The 21,934-nt window shown below is 38.5% G+C and overlaps 1 protein-coding gene and 1 non-coding gene across 2 annotated transcripts; one reads left to right on the plus strand and one right to left on the minus strand.

Moving 5' to 3' along the window:
• Nucleotides 1–449: 449 nt before the first annotated feature.
• On the minus strand, nucleotides 450–556 carry LOC117273714 (small nucleolar RNA R71). The gene has a single exon (XR_004503741.1). It is a non-coding gene; the product is annotated as a small nucleolar RNA R71 (small nucleolar RNA).
• Nucleotides 528–12,279, plus strand: LOC138909319 (uncharacterized). Its single transcript, XM_070200504.1, has 6 exons — nucleotides 528–746; nucleotides 1,879–2,446; nucleotides 7,295–7,459; nucleotides 7,543–7,969; nucleotides 11,352–11,505; nucleotides 11,761–12,279. Exons 1-6 carry the CDS (start codon nucleotides 528–530, stop codon nucleotides 12,277–12,279), a joined length of 2,052 nt encoding a protein of 683 aa, XP_070056605.1.
• The last annotated feature ends 9,655 nt before the right edge of the window (nucleotides 12,280–21,934 follow it).

The raw sequence follows: 21,934 nt of genomic DNA on the forward strand, positions 1-21,934 counted from the left end.
AACTAGACATGGGTGACGTAATAAACAACCAAAATAATGTGAATGACCCGAACAATCAGAGTGTGGTACCTCTTGTGCCAGAAGCGGCTTTGTATGATTGGGCAAAATCCACCTCTGAAAATATGGCATCCGTTATTGCAGTCCCTCAGATACAAGCGGAGTCCTTCCAAACCACAAACAACATGCTACATCTGCTGCAGAACAAGGGACTATTCTCCGGGTCTTACATTGAAGATCCACAACAGCATATGAAAAACATTTTGTCAATTTGTGTCACTCAAAGGCAACCGAATGTGACACTGGAAGCAATTAGACTGTTATTGTTTCCATTCTCAGTGATTGGAGAAGCTTAGACTTGGCTAAATTCGCTCCCCATAAACTCCATCACCACTTGGGTGGAATTAGTCAAGCCATTTTTGAACAAGTTCTACCCACCCAATAAGACTGCCAAGCAAGTTGATGAGATATTGAGGTTTAGGCGGAAACCAGTTGAAACACTACAAGAAACGTGGGAGAGGTTAAAGGGGATGCTGGTTAAGTGTCCACATCATGGCATTCCAGATGAGATATTGGGACAAAGGTTTTACATGGGATTGGCAGATAGCTTGAAGGCCAATATTGATGCTTCAGCAGGTGGAGCATATTTGAGAAAATCATTTAGAGAGTGTAAGGTCCTGCTAGATAAAATGGCTCAAAACTCAGGATGGATGACAAGAGACACTACAATCACCCTTGTAGTTAACTCGGTAGCTTTGGACCCAAACAACTCCATAGCCGAGAATATGGCCACTCTGATGACGCAAATGAGTATCCTTACCAAGAAGATTGATGATCAGGCCAGAAGCAGGTACACATAGTTGATACAACTAATGGGGGCTTATGTACACCATGCATTAACCAACCATATGTGTGCTCGTGGAGTGGTAAAAGTGACAACCAGAACTATCAGGAAAATATGAACTGTGTGGGAAACTATGGAGGACAGAGGCAAGGTGGTCAGAATTGGGGCCAGCAGTATAGACCAGCACACCAGCAGTACAATAATAGCAATAATCTTGGAGCTGCACGACCACAGGGTCAGGCTGTGCCTTAACAAAGGTAGCAAGGGTACAATCAGCAGAATCAACTAGTTTATCAACAACCTCAACAGTAACAGATAGTACGACAAGATGATGGGTTTTTTGAAATAAAAGGAATGCTGCAACAACTCATTGGGTCCAGCGGGAAAATGAAAGAAATGGTCCACCAGATGCACGAAAAGGTAGTATCTCACGACTCAGCTATCAAGGGCATTGAGATTCAACTAGGGCAAATATCCATGGCCCTTAATAATCGTCCTCACGTGACATTACCTGCGGACACACATGTTAACCCGAAAGAGCAAGTCCCGAAGTAGCTGATGGCTATGAGTTTGTGAAATGGTAGAGATCTTGATCTAGAGCAAGAAATTGCTCGTGAAAGCCGACCAACTGAGATACTCGTGCCAGTACCAATTAAGGTAGATGAGTCAACTAAGCTAACATAAATAAGAATCCAGCCAGCCCAGAAGGAAATAAACAAGGAAAAAGAGGTTGCTAAGGAGGCTGAGGAAGTGCGAGAGAAAGGCATTAGAAAAAGTGCCCGAGAAGGATCAAACTCAAGTCGCAGGAAAGAAGCGACCGCCAGCACTACAAAGATGAGACTAATTTGGGGGTGAGTTTAAACTTGATGTCCTTGTCTATCTATAAAATGTTAGGCATTGGAAGAGCAATACCCGCATCCATGTTACTACAGCTAGCCGACCGAACGGTGAAGAGGCTATCAGGTATATTTTATGATGTATTTGTGCAGGTTGGAAAGTTTGTGTTTCTGACAGATTTTGTCATTCTAGACTGCTAGGTTGACAAGGAGATTTCCATAATTTTGGGAAGGCCATTCTTGGCTACTGGGAGAGCTTTGATTGATTATGAAACTAGGGAGCTAAAGATGAGACTGAACGATGAAGAGATAACGTTCAATGTACAGAAGTCTATTCGGCGACCCAGTGAGTTTGCTGACTACTCTATTATAGAAGTTGTGGATGTGATTTTGGAGGAGAAAAATGAGGCACTGAATGCAAAAGACCCCCTAGCAGCCTGCCTGATGAACCTAGAAGAGGTAGATGGTGAGAACTTGGCGGAGTGGGTGTTGGCCCTTAAAGGCCAAGGGTACTGGAAAAGAGAGCTCGAATTCAAGCCTCCACACTTAGAAGAAAGAACGACCCCTTCAGCTAAGCCATCAATCAAAGAGCCGCCACAGTTGGAGCTGAAATCCTTGCCATCCAACCTCAGGTATGCTTTCTTAGGACCTAGTTCGACATTGCATGTTATTATCTCATCTGGTTTGTTAGATGTGAAAGTAGAACAACTTTTGCAGGTTCTAAAGGAGTGCAAGACTGCAATTAGATGGACCATTGCAGACATAAAGGGTATCATCCCAACGTTTTGTATACATAGGATTATACTAGAAGATGGGCACAAACCTTCCAGATAACATCAAAGAAGGCTGAATCCCAATATGAAAGAAGTGATCAAGTGTTTAGATGCGGGAATCATCTTCCCCATCTCTGATAGCAACTGGATCAGCCCAGTTTAATGTGTGCCAAAGAAGGGTGGAATGACTTTAGTGCAAAATAAGAACAACGAGTTAATCTCAACAAGAACAGTCACGAGATGGCAAATCTGTATGGATTACAAAAGATTAAACAAGGCCACCCGAAAAGACCATTTTTCGCTGCCATTCATTGATCATATGCTAGATAGATTGGCGGGGAGGTCCCACTTTTGCTTCCTGGATGGATACTCGGGGTATAACTAGATCTCTATTGCCCTAGAAGATAGAGAAAAAACGTCGTCCACCTGTCCGTATGGAATTTATGCCTTTCGGAGAATGCCGTTTGGCCTATGCAATGCACCCGCCACATTCCAAAGGTGCATGATGGCCATTTTCACAGATATGGGTACAACCTTTGGAGCTGATGTGTGATGCAAGCGACTATACTGTGGGAGTAGTTCTTGGGCAGAGAAAAGATAAAGTCATGCACCCAATCTACTATGCAAGTAAAACCTTGAGTGGTGCCCAACTAAATTACTGTGACAGAGAAAGATATTGTTACACCATGTGCGTTCCAAGGTGATGTAATGAATATGAGACCTGTTAATCATGATTTAAATAATTTTAAAGTCATAATATGGATATATATGATGTTTGGACAGAAAATATGAAGTTTGAAAAAAATCAGATTAAAGTTGCGGAAACACCGACTAAGGATTTACCTTGTAACAGAGCTTTTTGAGAAATACATTTCGTGTGCTATATGAGATTTTTTTGGGATATATTATATACCAAATTGAAGGTCTTGAAATTTAGTTTCCAACGCTCTTAACTGTTCATTCATACGACACCCGGATAAAAAGTTATAAGCGTTGGAAGAAGGACCAATGCGAGGGTGCCAAGTAGCACCTTTTGACTTTTCAAACAAAATGAATATTTATATCCTTATCTCGTTTCTTTCTTCAATTTTTCAGAACACACAACCAAATAAGACCCCCTAACTTTACTCTTAAGCTCTCTGCAAGAGCTTCAAACAAGATTATCATCCCGGGCATGGAATCAAGAAGCGATAACATTAAAACGATCCCTACGATGTATGTATTGCTATATCGCCTCTCTTTTTCTTTGTAGTTTGAGTTTTGGAAGGTACTTCAAAGTTAATAAAACGTGTACTTTCTGTATTTAAGTATTTAAATATCAAGGAAGGTTGATAAATTCGTTTCCTAATAGTTAGAACTCACGGGACGGTGATCGGAAGCCGTGAGTTCTAGTTATTCACTTGTAGCGGACTGTTTTGTGGATTGTTTTGTGTTGCTGTTGGGATGCATGTTTTACTACTTTTTTTGTAGAGTTTTGGAGGAGTAAGGTTGTGGAGAAACACCACATAAATGCAGGGTGGTTGGCTGGTCGTTCGTCGTAACATTTTTGGGCCATTTGACACTACTACGATGGTCATTTTGTGTATGAAGAGATTGGGGTGTGTTGGACTGTTTTGTAGTATTTTGTGGTGTATATAAGGTTGGAAAATAATGTATACATGTTGATATTATTGTGTTTGGTATTATTTTGAATTTGAAGGAAGTAAGGATTATAGGGGAGATGCTGCCCGTTTTAATACAAAATAAGCTTGTCGTTCGTTGTGCGATAGTTGTACCTTTCGTAACTTAATTATAGTATTATTATTGTTGTTTTAGATTAAGGTACGAAGAGGCGAGTTCAACTTGGTGATTGGAAAGATTGTGATAAGGTATGTTAAGGCTATCCCTTCTTTCCTTTTGGCATGATCCATATGATACAACTAAATGAGCAAGCATGCCACTTTCACGAATGATTCTATTCCTAGAAGTACTAGGGTTACCTATGTTCTTGATTCCCTATATGTCCTACTATCATATCGTATGTTCATGGGTCTCATGACATTCTGAGAGATATTATTGACTTATTTCATTATGCACTGCATTCATTTAAACATGTATATTGACCCATGACCAAATGGCGTTATATACGCGTATAGTATATGTATATGGTTTATGGGGAAAAGGTTATGGCGTTATATACGTACCATCACCTGATCAGCTGGTATACGTTGATGATTTTGCCCACATTTTTGGGCCTAAGGCATGAATATCTATCTACCCCTATGGTTAAAAGCAACGAGAGAATCAGAAGGTAGATATAAGTTTCAATAAGTAAAAGAAGCTAGGTGAAGAAGGATACGAGGTACCCAGTTAATGAAGATTATATGTATTTACAATTCAGGCAGAGAAATATAAGTATTCTGAGTTACTTTAATAATAACAAATATATATATATATATATATATATATATATATATATATATTACTTGACAGCACCCATTTCAATTATGCCTTGTGGGAGATAACAGTTATAATTTAAGACAAGGATGGGATATCAGCATCCAGCTGGGGTTAGAGTAACCCAAAATTGTGGATGGATTGTTATCATTAGCTCATATTTCCGAGGGATATTGCAAATGTGGTAATGGTTCTCCTTGTGAGACACCCAGATGGTGCACTCTAGAATAGTACAATCAGATATGAATACTAGAATGTTCAAAAATTTCAGAAGATTAGCATTGGAATCCTAGAAGGGATAAATATTTACCTTTGTATGGCTCTCGTCCCTAGTAAAGAGAGAGTGTTAGGAAACCCGAAGAGCCAGTGATTTGAATCAATGGGGGCTAAAAGTGACAGAAAGTTTTGAAGAAGTTTTCATAATAAGGTGATAGACAAAAATATTAGCAGGAGAATAAGAAGAAAGTAAATAAAGCATTATAAGTAAGATGTGATAAATGGATGATAAAGATAAATCAAAATATGACAGGACTACAGATTCTATAGTCAAGTGAAGGAAAAGACAAGAAGTTACATGCCTTGAGACAATAAAAGAGTATAAGCCATAAATTCATGTCCCCATTTCGAGAAATGAGTTGGTGACTCATACGTGAGTACCTGAAGGAAAAGTTAGACCCCCGGAGTAATAGAAATTAGTATGGGCTGGTGAATAAGATAAACTGAACATGAATTCGGGACCGAAGGATTTGATAATAGTTGACATTGTGAGAATTTGCGAGATCGCGTTAGGGGCGATAATTGAATGGACAACAGAAGAATAACTTTTAAAGGTCATTCAGGAAGACGTTTCCCTAAAACAAGCATTATGAGCAGAGTTAAGCTTAAGGGACTAAGTGTACAAGTTATACTAGGTGTCACCTTTGTGTGTAAGAAATTCAATTATTCCTAGTACAGAAGGGTTACCGCAAGACAAGTAAGAGTCCATGAAGATGTGAAAAGACGCCAAATATGAAGAGGTGAAACATTTATAGGTAAATCTTCATAGCAATAAATGTTAGTACTCCCCTAAAGAGGGGAAGATGGTTTGATATGGTATTAAGTCAGAGTTATGTGGTTAAGGTAACTATGGAATAGTAAAGAAATAATGTGGTAGAATGATGAAAGGAATGAGATTGCATTTATTCAGATCCTACGGATATAATACGACTCCAGAACATTATGTAAGCATGACGACGGGGAGAGGTAGAAAGGGTTCCATCACTAGATGTTATTGATAAATAAGTGCAAATGAACACTAGATACATAAGGAGCCAGTGTGCGGGGTAAGTTAAGATAAATGATATAACCCACGAGAGATTATGCAGAATATAGATATGATAATGGACTAACGTGTAGTTAGTGGTTGATTCAGGAAGAGCCTAACCATGGCTAAAGAAGAGGGTACCGACAAATCAGCAGGTTGTGCAAGATAAACATAGCGAAACCCAACATAGGGAATTCAGTCTCACAAATATGATGACATCGTAATCCTTGAGAAATATTCATATAGGAGTTGGGGTTGTTAAAGGTACCGTATAAGTGTTACGAAAATAGAAAAAAATAGTGCCACTGAGAAGACAATCAAAATTTTAGTTCAGAATCAACCTCACGAGCACAAGGGTACGGAGGTAAGTAATTAAGGATAATTATAGGAGAGTAAGAACGTCAAAAATTCTTTCGGTTATACGATGTAATAAGCTCGCAGTCTCTCTTAAGTACTACAAAGAAAGACTAGCTAAGGGAATAAGGAAGAAGGCTTCAACTTAGGTATTGTGACATAAGGAAGAAATGGTCTTGTAACAATAGCCTCACAACAATATTGTATGCACTCCATAAGAAAGTGGCACCTATCGTGGCTAATGAACGGGAATAAAAAAAAATCAAAAGATGAAATTTGAGATCATATGGGTTACAGAAAATTCTAGTATTTGTGGGCAATGAGATAAGCCATGTATTCATGCAACAAGTGGCAGAACGACCATGAAAAGTAATTGCTTATGTTTAAAGACAACTAAGAAAGCGCGAGAAGAATTATCTGACCCATGATTTAGAGTTAGCCGCTGTGATTCATGAACTAAATATGTGGAGGCACTATTTGTATGGCATTCATGTTGATATCTATACTAATCATAAGCGCCTTCAATATATCTTCAATCAAAAGGAATTGAATTTACGCCAAAGGAGATGGTCGGAGCTACTGAAAGACTATGACGTTGATATTTTATACCATCTGGGGAAGGCGAATGTAGTAGCCGACACCCTCAGCCGTAGATCTATGGGTAGCCTGTCATATTTACAGCTAGAGAAGTGTGGGATAGCCCATGGGATTCATCAGCTAGCTTGTCTTGGAGTTCGATTATTGGACTCAGGTATTTCTGGAGTTACTATTCAGGACACGACAACATCCTCTTTAGTAACTGAAGTGAAGGAACGCCAGTATGAGGATCATGTGCTATCTCATTATAGAGATACATCCCCTCAAAAGGAGAATACACCATTTGAGATTACAGGAAATGGAGTTCTCAGATATCGAGGTCGATTATGTGTTCTAATGTGGCAGGGTTGCGCCAACAGGTTATGGGAGAAGCTCACTATTCTCGTTATTCTATTTATCCAGGAGCGACGAAGATGTATCATGATATCAAGGGAATATACTGGTGGGACGAAATGAAGAAGGATATAACAGAGTTTGTTTCTCAGTGCCCAAATTGTCAGCAGGTTAAGATTGAGCATCAGAAACCCTGTGGATTATTACAAGCTATAGAGATTCCGACTTGGAAATGGGAAGTGATTAATATGGATTTCATCATAGGCTTACCTCGTACCCAACATAAGTTCGATTCTATATGGGTTATTATCGATAGACTTACAAAAGCAACCCATTTTCTATCTGTCAGGACTACTTACTCAGCAGAGGATTATGCAAGGCTTTACATTAGGGAGATAGTACGAGTTCATGGTGTCCCTATATCTATTATCTTATATAGAGGTTCTCAGTTTACATTTAATTTCTGGTGGTCCTTCCAAAAGGATTGGGGACTCAGGTAAGTCTTAGTACAACATTCCATCCCCAGTTAGATGGTCAGGCTGAACGTACTATTCAGATACTAGAGGATATGCTACGGGCTTGTGTGATGGACTTCAGGGGTAGTTGGGATGATCATTTTCCACTTATTGAGTTTGCATATAATAATAGTTATCATTCCAGCATTCAGATGGCTCCATACGAAGATCTTTACAGACGAAAGTGTAGGTCACCTATCGAATGGTTCGAGGTTGGGGAAACTAAGTTAGTAGGACCAGAGTTGGTACAACAGGCAGTTGAGAAGATTAAGCTTATATGGGAAAGGCTATTAGCATCTCATAGTCATCAGAAGTCCTATGCAGATAATCGATAACGAGACTTGGAGTTTCAGGTAGATGACTGGGTATTCCTAAAGGTATCACCGATGAAAGGTGTTATGAGATTTGGTAAGAAAGGAAATCTTAGCCCTCGGTACATTGGACCTTATAAGATATTACGCAGAGTAGGCCAAGTAGCATATGAGTTAGACTTGCCTTCCAAATTGGAGTCTGTACATCCAGAATTTCATGTGTCTATGCTCCATAGGTGTATTGGAGATCCCTATAAAGTCATTCCAGTTGACGATGTTCAGGTTATAGAGCAGCTATCATATGAGGAAGCTCCCATTGCTATACTAGATAGACAAGTTCGAAGATTAAGAACTAAGGATGTAGCTTCGGTTAAAGTACTTTGGACTAACAATAATGTGGAGGAGATGACTTGGGAAGCTGAAGAAGAAATGAAGACTAGGTATCCTCACTTGTTTCCACTTCCGAAGGAGGATCAGACTGAGACATCACAGCCTTTAGGTACGTATATGATACTTGATTCTTATGTTAGTTATTGTTATTGGTCGTGTGAGGCCATTGGTGTTATTGATAATTGTGGCACTGTTTGGCTTTGTATTGTTGGGTTTGCTATGTGACAAGTTGGTACTAGTATCGTTACAGAGGAGACTCTGCCAAAATTTATATAGATTTCTGGGAGTTTAAAATTCGAGGACGAATGTTTCTAAGGGGGGAAGATTGTTACACCATGTTCATCCCAAGGTGACGTAATGAATATGAGACTTGTTAATCATGATTTAAATAATTTTAAATTCATAATATGGCTATATATTATGTTTGTATAGAAAATATGAAGTTTGGGAAAAATTAGATTAAAGTTGCGGAAAAACGACTAAGGATTTGCCTTGTAACAGACTTTTTTGAGAAATAAAAGTTGTATTCTATATGAGGTCTTTTTGGGACATATTATATACCAAATTGAAGGTCTTGGAATTTAGTTTCCAACTCTCTTAACCATTTATTCATATGACACCCGGATAAAAAGTTATAAACGTTGAAAGAAGAACCAATGCGAGGGTGCCAAGTAGCACCTTTTGACTTTTCAAACAAAATGCATATTTATATCCTTATCTCGTTTATTTCTTCTATTTTACAGAACACACAACCCAATAAGACCCCTAAATTTACTCTTAAGCTCTCTTCAAGAGCTTCAAATAAGATTATCATCCCGGGCATGGAATCAAGAAGCGATAACATTAAAACGATTCCTACGACGTAAGTATCGCTATATCGCCTCTCATTTTCTTTGTATTTTGAGTTTTGGAAGGTATTTCATAGTTAAGAAAATATGTACTTTCTGTTTTTAAGTTTTTAAATATCAAGGAAGGTTGATAAATTCGTTTCCTAATAGTTAGAACTCACGGAACGGTGATCGAAGCCGTGAGTTCGAGTTATTCACTTGTAGCGAACTGTTTTGTGGATTGTTTTGTGTTGTTGTTGGTATGCATGTTTTACTACTATTTTGTTGAGTTTTGGAGGAGTAAGGTGGTTGATAAACACTACATAAATACAGGGTGGTAGGCTGGTCGTAACATTTTCGGGCCGTTTGACACTACTACGGTGGTCGTTTTGTGTATGAAGAGATTGGGGTATGTTGGGCTATTTTATAGTATTTTGTGGTATATATAAGGTTGGAAAATAATGTATACATTTTGATATTGTTGTGATTGGTGTTATCTTGAATTTTAAGGAAGTAAGGATTATAGGGGAGATGTTGCCTGTTTTAATACGAAATAAGTTTGTCGTTCGTTGTGCGATAGTTGTATCTTTCGTAACTTTATGATAGTATAATTATTGTTGTTTTAGATTAAAGTACGAAGAGGAGAGTTCAACTTAGTGATTGGAAAGATTGTGATAAGGTATGTTAAGGCTTTCCCTTCTTTCCTTTTGGCATGATCTATATGATACAACGAAACGAGCAAGCACGCCACTTTCACGAATGATTCTATTCCTAGAAGTACTAGGGTTACCTATGTTCTTGATTACCCATATGTCCTACTATCATATCGTCTGTTCATGGGTCTCATGACATTCCGAGAGATCTATTGACTTATTTCATTATGCACTGCATTCATTTATACATGTATATTGATCCATGACCAGATATCGTTATATACGCATATAGTATATGTATATGGTTTATGGGGGAAAGGTAATGGAATTATATACGCACCACCACCTGATCAGCTGGTATAAGTTGATGATTTCGCCCACAGTGGCTGAGATAATATGATGGGATGCCCTCAGAGGCTTGATGATGTTATGTACGCATATACTTATGCATGGTATGGCATTTATACGCACATGCATGACATTATAAATATTTTCATGATTCATAGAGCTATTCAGACTTACAGGTTGAGTTCCTTACTCCATGTTTCTTTCATGCCTTACATACTCGGTACTTTATTTGTACTGATATCCCTTTTTCCTAGGGACGCTGCGTTTCATGCCCGCAGGTCCCGATAGATAGGTTGAGAGTTCTCCTAGCAGGCTATCAGCTCAGCAGAAGGTGTTTGTGCACTCCACTTGCTCCGAAATTGCCTATTTGGTCAATATAATTTGAATATGTATTGATTGGTATGGCGGGGCCTTGTCCCGGCCTTTATGAAATTTATGTACTCTTAGAGGCTTGTAGAGAGATGACATGTATATGGATACTTTTATGGCCTTATCGACCTATGTCTTGAGTATACAAATGATTATGTCGTCCTTATAGGCTCGTATGTCACATGTATAAGTTTCTATATCATGTTGGGTCGTCCTATGTCTAGTATTCCCTTATGTTTTATTCTAGTTATCTCATGACAGCCTTTCTGGTTCATTTACCCATGATAGTATGATAAGAATGATATGTTACGTTGGTATTCGGTTGAGTTAGGCATCGGGTGCCCGTTGCGGCCCTACGGTTTGGGTCGTGACAAAGATGCAAGCAGTTGTGTTTGCATTTGACAAATTCAAGTCCTATCTAATAGGCTCAAAGGTAATTGTTTATACTGACCATGCTGCTCTCAGGTACTTAATTGAGAAGAAGGAGTCAAAGTCGCACCTGATTCGATGGGTGCTATTGCTGCAAGAGTTCGACTTGGAAATCCATGACCGAAAGGGAACGGAAAACCAAGTTGCTGATCATTTGTCCAGGATTGAAGGAGCTGAAAAGAGGGTTGAGGTGGAAGAGATCGTGTAGACTTTCCCAGATGAACAACATTTAGCCACAAGCCTTGAGGTAGCGCCATGGTATGCAGATATTGCAAACTACCTGGCGAGCGGTATTGTTCCCTATGACTTGTCCTCTGTGCAAAAGAAGAAGTTCTTTTGTGATTGTCGCATGTATTTCTAGGATGAACCATATTTGTTTAGGATTTATATTGATAACATGATCTGGAGATGCATTCTCGAGATAGACCAACCTTCTGTTTTGTAGGCATATCATGCTTCCTCGTATGGAGGCCATTTTGGAGGAGTAAGGACAGGTGCTAAAGTGCTGGAGTCGGGCTTTTATTGGCCGACATTGTTTAAAGATGCACACTTTTGGGTAAAAAGATGTGATGAGTGCCAACGGACGGGGAATATTTCCCGTCGACATGAGAAGCCCATAAACCCAATTCAAGAGGTGGAAGTATTTGATGTATGGAAAATCGATTTTATGGGACCATTTGTCAGCTCATATAGCAACAAGTACATACTTGTAGCTAAGGACTATGTCTCCAAATGGGTAGAAGTCGTGGCACTCCTAACAAATGATGCAAATGGAGTTATTGGTTTTCTAAGAAAGAATATCTTCACCCGATTTGGTACTCCAAGAGTGATCATCAGTGATGGAGGCACCCACTTCTGCAACCTGGCCTTTGCAAAGTTGTTGGAAATATATGGCATTCGCCATAAGGTCGCCACTCTGTATCACCCACAAACAAGTAGGCAAGTGGAGGTGTCGAACAGATAAATCAAGAGTGTTTTGACCATGAATGTAAATGCTACTCGAACTGATTGGACGAAAAAATTGGATGATGCACTATTGGCCTACCGCACTGCATTCAAAACTCTGATTGGTATGTCACCTTATAAATTAGTGTTTGGAAAGGTGTGCCACTTACCGGTGAAGTTAGAGCATAAAGCATTTTGGGCATTAAGGCAATTAAATCTTGACATGGAGGCCGCTGGTACGAGTAGAGTCACAGAGCTTCATGAACTTGATGAATTCCATTACCATGCTTTTGAGAGCACCAGGTTGTACAAAGAAAGGATGAAGATGATGCATGATAAGCATATTCAAGAGAGGATTTTCAAACCCGGAGATGTCGTGTTGTTGTATAATTCAAGATTAAAATTATTTCCGGGTAAGCTGGAATCTAGATAGTCGGGACCATTTAGAGTTGTACAAGTATACTCAAGTGGAGTTGTAGAAATTGAATCTGAGGATGGAACGAACGGGTTTAAAGTCAATGGGCAAAGGTTGAAATAATACCTCGGCATGGATGAGGAAAAGGTTGTATCCGTTACTCATTTGTAGGAGCCTCAAATGTTGAGTGAACCTTAAGTTCGATAGCCTGCGATGTGCCGCGACGTTAAATCAGGCGCTTTGTGGGAGGCAACCTATTGTAATGTTATATTCGTCATGTCGTGACGTTAACTAAGGCGCTCGTTAGGAGGAAACCCAACTTGTAGTTTATTTTAGCGTAACTAGAATTTTCTTTTCGTTTGCGGACACTAACAAGTTTTTAGTTAAGTCTTGGTGTGTGAACAGGTACTAGAGCACACTGGGAGGTCGTAGTGCTTGGAGTCGTTCACAAAATGCAATAAAAAAATCACTTTAGTATGCTCCGGACCGCACTTCCTACCTCGTGTCGCACAGCATGCAGCACCAGTGGACCGGGCAGCAGACCTCGCGGCGCCAGGTTCCTAGCGCGCTAGGCCAGGCTTTGTCTCTCGCGTCACCAATGTTCCACCACACTGTAAAGCACGCGTCGCTTGGGCTATAGCGAGATCTACCTCGCTGCAGACCTCGCGACGCCAGGTAAGTGGTAATTTTTTATTTATTTTTTAGTTTGCTTTTCTTTTTACTAAAACACCACACACGCACACCTTAATTTAAACAACACTGCCCGCCCTAATCTCCCATCTCACAAAACACCCTACTCCTCAATCTCATAAATCACCCTACTGCCCGCTCCAATTTTCCCCTCCCATTCACACACAAACTCCATTAAAGCCATTCATTCATCCATTCATTCACTCACCAGCAACATAAATTGAAGAGCAATTTCTCCTCCTAAGTATCTAAGGTATGGTCTCTAACTCTTTTCTTTGCCAAATTTCGAATTGTGGAAAGTAATGAAATCAGATAACTTTTGGGTTTGTGATTCATAGTAACAATGTGCTTGTTTGTCCTAACCCCATAAATCCCGTAGGAATGGTATTGTTGTTATGTACAAAAAGTGGTAGCACGGAATTTCCAAGCCGATTTGGGAGGGTGAGGCAATCCCTCATTCCTACAAGTACTTCCATGGCACTAGTGCACGCTAAGTGTTTGTCAAAATGCCTCAAAGGCATTCTTTGTCCCCATTGGAGCCCGAGTCTCCAGGATTGTAATAATAGCGATATGTCGCCTTGCCCGAGTCTCCAGGATTGTAATAATAGCGATATGTCGCCTTGCACCACTTGAAATTTTAAGTTTGGAATGGCTTACTGGTAGCCATATGCTTCGCCATTGTAGTAGACATCATTGTATCATTACTTGATTATCATGCTAAAATAAAGAGGTGAAGTCTGAGTAGCCTCGAAAATTGTTGAACATCATGTGATGAACTCTTAAGTGTGGGGTCGCAAGACCATGTTTTGAAGTGATTCAATGCTTCCATGTCTGACTAATGTCTACTTGTGTAGGTACGAATATGCCTCCTAAGAAGGATAACGGTAAAGGAAAGGGCAAAGCCACTGCTCCCACCAAAGCTAAGGCTTCCTCCGCACCTCCACCGAAAAAAAGAAAAGGAGGGGAAGCCACTTCAAGCCAAGTTGAGGGATTGCAAGCAGTTGCAGCTCTAGCAGCCTCACATCCCACAATAGGCAGGACAACGAGAATTTGGTCTTAAGAGTATACCCATATCTGCCAAGGACTGGTACAAGCTTTGTCAGCCGAAACATATACACTTTGAGTTGGCTGTTCATGAGCGCCGTCTAAAAGCTAAGTATCACTCAATTTGGAAGGGTATTCATGATCTTGGATTGAGCTACGTGTTTATAAATACTGAGGATATCAATGTAAACCTTGTCCATGAATTTTACGCCGAATCCGAATGATCCTGAGCAGCTAGTGCCTATTCGGGGGAAGTTGATTGATTTTTTTGCATCAGCTATATGCAATTAGTTGGGAGATCCGGATGTTCCCCAGGAGCCCCTGGATAACTTCATTACCCGACCAACATATCTTGCACTGAGACACACTCTTTGTAGTGTCAATTATGTGGCCGCTTGGGTTCGTGACAAGAAGACCAAAGGTCATATGAAATTTCCAAAGAAAGAAATGAAGCCGGAAGCTCAAGTGTGGTTGAAATTGATCAACACATGCTTACTACCATGCAACCATGAGACTCTTATTAGCCGTGAAAGGGTATGCATTTGTACTTCCTAATGACTGGCCAAAAAAGTGAATGTGTGCCGCTTGATACGCTACCAGATGGCGCATGTGAGAACAAGCAAGAGAATTGATAGATTGTCCTTCGGTAACATGCTGACTCAGTATCTGAGAAAAAAGGATGTGGAGGAGGAGCAAGCTTTTGATGTAGTCATTCCACCACCCCTCTAACTGAAAGACATCACCAGCATTCGGGCGAAAGAGGAGAGTGCAATGGCCTCACTGACAGGGGCCGAGCGCAATGCTCGAGATGACAGCTTTATGGCCCATTTATATGCGATGATGGACTTGCAGCTTAGGATTGGAGGGAGGACGGCCACTACGGAGGAGAGGGCCATCTTGGAGGAGCGTTTCCCGCCCAATGCTCATGCCCAACAGTTGGTTGGGCTTGGCGATGGCCAACGACTCCCAGAGGATGAGGATGTCAATGCGCCAGAGTGTTCCGAGGCCGAGCCAGAGCAGTCCGAGGAGGAGGATGATGATGATGTGGAGGAGGGAGCAGAGGATGAAGATTGGACAGCTGCAGATGGGGCCTTCAAAGATGAAGGCGATGACGATGACTGATCAAGGAGTTTTTCCTACCACCCTACTTGATTTTCTTTATGAATTTATATATGCACTGAGGACGTTGCATGAATTAAGTGTGGGGTGGGAGGTTATATTCTCTGTGACTTGTAAATATTAGATACACTAATTACTTCTTGTTTTTTTTTTTTTTTTATCTACATCTTTTCTATTTTAGCATAGAATATAAATCTTTTTAAAAAAATAGAAATGATTGGACTTTTACCGACGATGGATCTCCTTGACAGTTTTCTTGAGGGACTAAAGTCTAACAAAAAAATAAAAAATCCAAAAGTATATATTTTTATTATTTTAGGTAGTAATAATCCCTTATGGTTTTTGTTTGTGCCTCGGTTCTTTTTCACGTGATGTAGTTGAACCCGATAGTAGTTTTTTATCTTTAGAGTAGAGTAGGATTTAGGGATTAAAAGGATGGGGAAAATGAGATGTACTAGGCGCCTTTGACTAGTTTGATAGTAGCATATTTAGGCTCTAGCATGTGTAGTACCTTCGCTATGGTTTGAAAATGCTTATGATGCCTTGTTAAGTAGATAACATGTTTATTAACGCCTATATCTCGTTTTCTTGGCTTGTGTCACTTTGTGCTTGATGCTTAATATTTTGTGGCTCTGTGAATACTTGCAATTGTTTGAGAATCAGAATGGAACCGTCCTTAGCGAGTCATGTGCCATGTGTGGTGAGAAATTGTATAGTATGTATCATTGCATTAGAGTCTAGAACTTGTCCGGTATGTGAGTTGAAGCGAAACTTTAGGTTTTCCTCGGTTTGAAAAATAATTTTAGGTTTTCTTTGATTTGTTTGAGCTTAATGCTTACCACAAATAATATTTATCCATAGTCAACCCTTTTAAGCCTATAAACTTTTATTTGGCAACCACATTACAAGCCTATACCCCTTTGTTCTTAATTATCATTGTTTTGATCTTTTTACCTCTTAAAGTACTTTAATTGTAAAATGAGCGCTAAAAGAAGTTAGGAGGGAATTTGGGTGGCTTTTGAGTGGAACCAATGAATGAATGAAAGGTACACTTATATTGTAAAGAATACACCACTAGCAGGAATGGTAGAGAAAAAAAGTATTGTTGAAAAGAAAATAAATGTAGCAAAAGAAAATAAGAATATCTTGCCCCTGTTAGTGGGTATAAAGTAAAGTAGTGCTTAAAGAAAGAGGAAATACTTTGGGCATGATATTATTTGTAAAATTGCAGTTGGGTTGAAGAAATATTCGCTTAAGTTAATTTTGTGATGTGTTAAAATACTTAGGAGGGTCAGTCACTATTCTCAAATTTATCCTACCCGTCCTTTAGCCCACATTATAATCAGAAAAAGTCCTAATTGATTTTATATCGAGCAAGCCTACATTAGTAGAAGTTTACATAATGGGCACGTGTATGGTACTTTGTGCTTGCATGTGACTTCTTTGCGAGAGTGCGGGGTGTTTTTGATATATGTGAGTCCTTAAAATATATTTGACCATTTGATTCGAATGTGTGGATTCAACTTACTCTCTTGTTCTTGTTGTGAGGGCACATGATTTTGCAAGGGATAAGTGACATTATTAATTAGATTTCTCTATGATGTTAAGTGTTCAAGTCATGAATGCATTGTAATATTAAGTCGGTGTGTGAGGTTATGATTGTTATAAGCATGTTGTCTTGTTGTTGAATAAATTTTTAAAGTATGGCATAAAGTAAAGGGAAGTGTGTATTGAAGGCATATTCTAAAGTTTAATTGTTGCTATCAACCATAGTCATAGGTATGGTGTGCTTCAGATGTGCTAAAAGAAAATAAAGTGCTCAATGTTAGTGTGAATTGGTGGTTGACTCGAGGACGAGCAACGTTTAAGTGTGGGGTAGTGATGTTCGGCCAAAATGCTATACCTTTAGCACATTACTCGCCCTATATTTTGTTGATTTAGTGAATTATTGTGCGACATTTGAACTAAATTGTGTTATTTTATGTGTAGAAATATCGAAAGAAATAGTCGAATGAAAGTTGCACAAAAAGAGGACAAAAATACAAGAAAAGAGTGAAAAAGTATCAAGTACCCAAACCGTGCTACAGACCAGGCTTCGCAAGGTTTATAGCCAGGTTGACCGCGCTATAGACCAGGCTTCGCGAGGTATATAGCCAGGTAGACCGCGCTATAGACCAGGCTTCGCGAGGTCTATAGCCAGGTGATTAAAAGTCGCGGGTTAAAAGACTCTGACCTGGATTTGGACTCAAGGACTTTGACCCTAACATATAAATACTTTCCATATGAGTTGAGAAAGGGCGGTACACTATTTTGGAGAAGAAAAAGGCGAGATAGTACGGTGGAGCAAGAAGCAAAACGAGTTTCCCTTCCGTTCATCTCTATACTTTATAGTTTAATGCCTTTAAACATCATGTTGATTGTTGATACATTTATGAGTAGCTAAACTTTCTAATCTAGGGTTTGATGGAACTAATTGGACGATGATTTCTACTACATTTAATATATTTTTGCCTTTGATTTTTCTTTACTTTTTCAACTATATTTTCATTATTGTTGATTGAAGAACTCTCAATTAACTGAGCCTATTTAGTGTGTATATTGCTCGAGAGAGAGAGTACACATTTAGGTAGCTGTCAAATAACACCACTCCTAACGTATTTGAGAGATCAATACAGAGGGTTTAAAGACGGGATTATAGATAACAAAACCTTAGTGTGATCACAGTGAGCGGTGAATTAGAGTCAGCTAGCGTAGTTAGAGAGAATACGTCTATTAAATTGTGGTAGTTACACGAGAGAGAGCTACGACACCCAAAGTACTCACGATTGGTAGAGAATACTTAGATGAATTTATAGGTAACGTGGTGGGGGAGATTCCGACAATAGAAAAAATTATAACCCTAGACTTTTCCAATTCTTGTCTATAATATTTACTCTGTTAGTTATAAACTACTGCATTTTAATTACTTTGCTCTTAGTTAGTAAACATTCAAATCGTTATTTAAAATTTCTGAAGGTTGAATACTTGAATTCGTGCGGAACTAGTGGTTGTAATTAGTAGGTTAATTCCCTGTGACATTCGACTTCGGAGTTGTAAACCGGATTATATTTGCAACGACCGCCAGACCTTTTAGGAGGCATATTTGGGCGTGATCAAGTATACAAAAAATATTTGCCATGCTTGTGGATAAAAAATCATCTGTTATCACACAAAAATCACTATTTTAATTTTATCACTTAAAAATCATCCAACTAAATCCTTATTAATTCAAAAATAAAATTGGAATTTTGGAATATGGTGAGCACAAGCACAATCATCACAGATTACAATTCCAAAGTGCATCATGTAGCCTCCCCCCCCCCCCAAAAAAAAAAAACACCTCCAAAGTGCATTATGTTCCCGTAACACTACTATATATCTAAGTGGTATATTGTTAAAGGTTTCTCAATGCTTATCAACAACAGCAGGTTCAATTGCATGGCAGTGGCGGAGCTAGAACTTACATGTTACGGGTTTGGCCGAATCCAGTAACTTTAATCCATTGAATATGTACAATCTATTGAATATGTGTAAATTATTAATTTAGAACTCAGTAAATTAAACGGACTAGATTCCTGAACCTATAAACTTTAAATTCCGGCTCTGCTTTCATAGGCCTTCGCTCTTTGTTTCTTATGAGAAAATTGCCTTCTGTAGTGACAAAGCAAGTGAGAATGTGAAGAAACCAGCCACTCGACATCCTTGAATAGGAGCACATATCCTATCAATTGTGTAACTTCCGCTTTTTATATTGTTCATTTCTTGAATGTTTTTTTAATCCATTGAGACGAGAAAGGGGAAAAAAACCGAAACTAAAGGCGATAACACATTAAAAGGGCAGCCCGATGAACTAAGTTCCTGTTATGCGCTAGGTACGGGTAAATACCGGACCACAAAGATCTATTGTACGTAACCTTTACATGCATTTTTGAAAGAGATTATTTTCACGGCTCGAACCTGTGGCCTCCTAACGATAACACATTATTGAATAAAAAATGATGCATCTATCATCTAAGAGCTTTAAATCTAAGATTCTCAAATGATCTTATATCAAAATTTTAAAACGTTAAACTAAGCTTTATCTCATTTAATAAATTGGTAAGAGAAAAGGAACCACTTTTAAATTGTGAAAAGATCATTCAAGATGTGTGGAAAAGGAGATAATTTGAAAATGACGGGGTGGTCTCTCCCAAAGAAAACAAGTTTGTTGTAATATCCTTAGTAAAATGTTAACTAACACAATAAATTTGCAATCATTAGACCGCAACCTCAACTCAACCAATATTAGTATTGGGACCGATATATTTTCTATCCGGCGTTTGATATTTGTATTGTGACTCGACTAAAAGTTGAATTTGTACCGGAAGTCAGAAAGTTTCACATTTGAGGGTAAATTACTCCCTAACAAAAGCGACTCCACACCCAAACTCGACATCCGATTTAAGAATGAGTAAGTACTTACTACTCTATCAAATAGTTATGCATGTCCATTTGTATATATCTAGCAAGTAGTGACATAAGAGAGAAGGGAACTCATCCCCAAGGCCCCACAGTCGAAAATAAATAATTATAAGATCTACTAAATTATGAATTAATAACTATCTCCTATGACACTTGTGTATCTCTATTCTCGTTTTGTACATAATAGAGGTTGATTTCATATTATTTTAAGTTTTGAGTAACTTACACATTCGATAAAAGTTTGACCAACTAGCTTGTTGGATAACACATAATTCGAAAAAACAAATCCAAACACATGGCAAAACAATAAAAATACTTTTAAAGTAACTTATTAATTATGCCGAAAGAGGCGTATGAGAATGCATCCGAAAATATACTTATTTTTTGTGCATAAAGTTCACCTCTAAATACTTTTTGTTTCTTTAGATTCTACAAGTTATTGTCGTCCAAAGGCAAAAGTACGTCAAATTACAAAGCATTACTCAGAAATTTCAAATCACTAGTCATGCGTACGTGGTTCAACATAAAGTCAGCATACAATGGCCTACAGATCTGCCTTTACACCTCAACAAGATGATATAAAAAAAAGGTAACTGCTGCCTTAAAAGAGAAGTTAATATAATACAGACAAGCACAAGATCTGTTGGCCCTACGCACAGATTGAAATCTTTTAATGTGTAACGAGAGTCTATTCAAAACAGTTTCTCTAACTTCACACTATAGAGATAAAATCTGCCTACACACTATTCTCCTCTTACCTCACTTATAAAATTACATTGAATTTATTGTTGTTGTTGATAATGTGCATTAATCAACTACGGTTTAATGATAACAACATATGTGAAGACATGTGTCATAACACTGTGTACGGGTAAGTTTTAACGGATAAAATAACATTAACATCCAACCAAAACAACTTGCTTCTCACTAAAGACAATTCAACATCTTCGTAGGAAAATTACATTGTATAGATAGATAAAAGACTTTTATGTATATATATTATATTGACACCCCATAATTTTTTCGTGAATTTACTTATTTATATTTTCACATTCTTAGTGAAAATTCTGGCTCCGCCACTCATGTATAAAGTCAAACTATTAGTTTTATTTCAAATAAATGCTTATTCAATCCTTTTACATATAAAAAATTATCAACTCGGATCCATAAAAGTTAAAGTGCCTTATGATAATACCAATTGGGATTTTAAACATTAGAAGATACTAAATAAGATTATGGTTAAAAAATGAATTACACGCGAGTCGATTTGCACAGAAAAGTAAAAAGATCGCTCAGGTTTTGACAAGATGACATCAAAACGCATAGGTTTCTCTTACTTTTGCTCAACTTACAAAAGTAGGTTGCATGCAAATCTGCCAGCTCAAAAGTTAGAAACGCACCCAAATCTTGATAGCAAAATTAGTCAGCAATGAGATTTGTTTACTGTAATTGATCATACAACTAAAAGAAAGACATTTTCAAAACATATGCAGCAATAATAAGACATAGATTAAAACCATGAGAGACGAGGATTTAATTCAAGCAAAACTAAAAACGCAACTTGATTTCTTCTCATCTAGCTATTTGGTGGGTAGCATTAGGGTCGTTTGATATGCGGCATAAATTTATACCGTCAATCAAACATAGTATAAACTTAGTCACAGACTTAATCCTAGATATCCTATCTTATCCCACATTTATCCCATCAAACTTGGTATTATTTTATCCCACCTCCGAGGTTAGATAAATTAGTCTAGGTGAGATAATCTTGGAATAATATAGTCCAGGTACCAAACGACTAGTTAGTACTTATGTTGATGGGAGATTGTAGGTACTAGTCGAAGGAATAGTTGAGGTGCCGACAAACTGCCCGGGACACCACTATTACGAGAGAGAGATGGACAGA

This window comes from Nicotiana tomentosiformis, chromosome 4 (assembly GCF_000390325.3).
Source record: "Nicotiana tomentosiformis chromosome 4, ASM39032v3, whole genome shotgun sequence".
Classification (NCBI taxonomy): domain Eukaryota; kingdom Viridiplantae; phylum Streptophyta; class Magnoliopsida; order Solanales; family Solanaceae; genus Nicotiana; species Nicotiana tomentosiformis.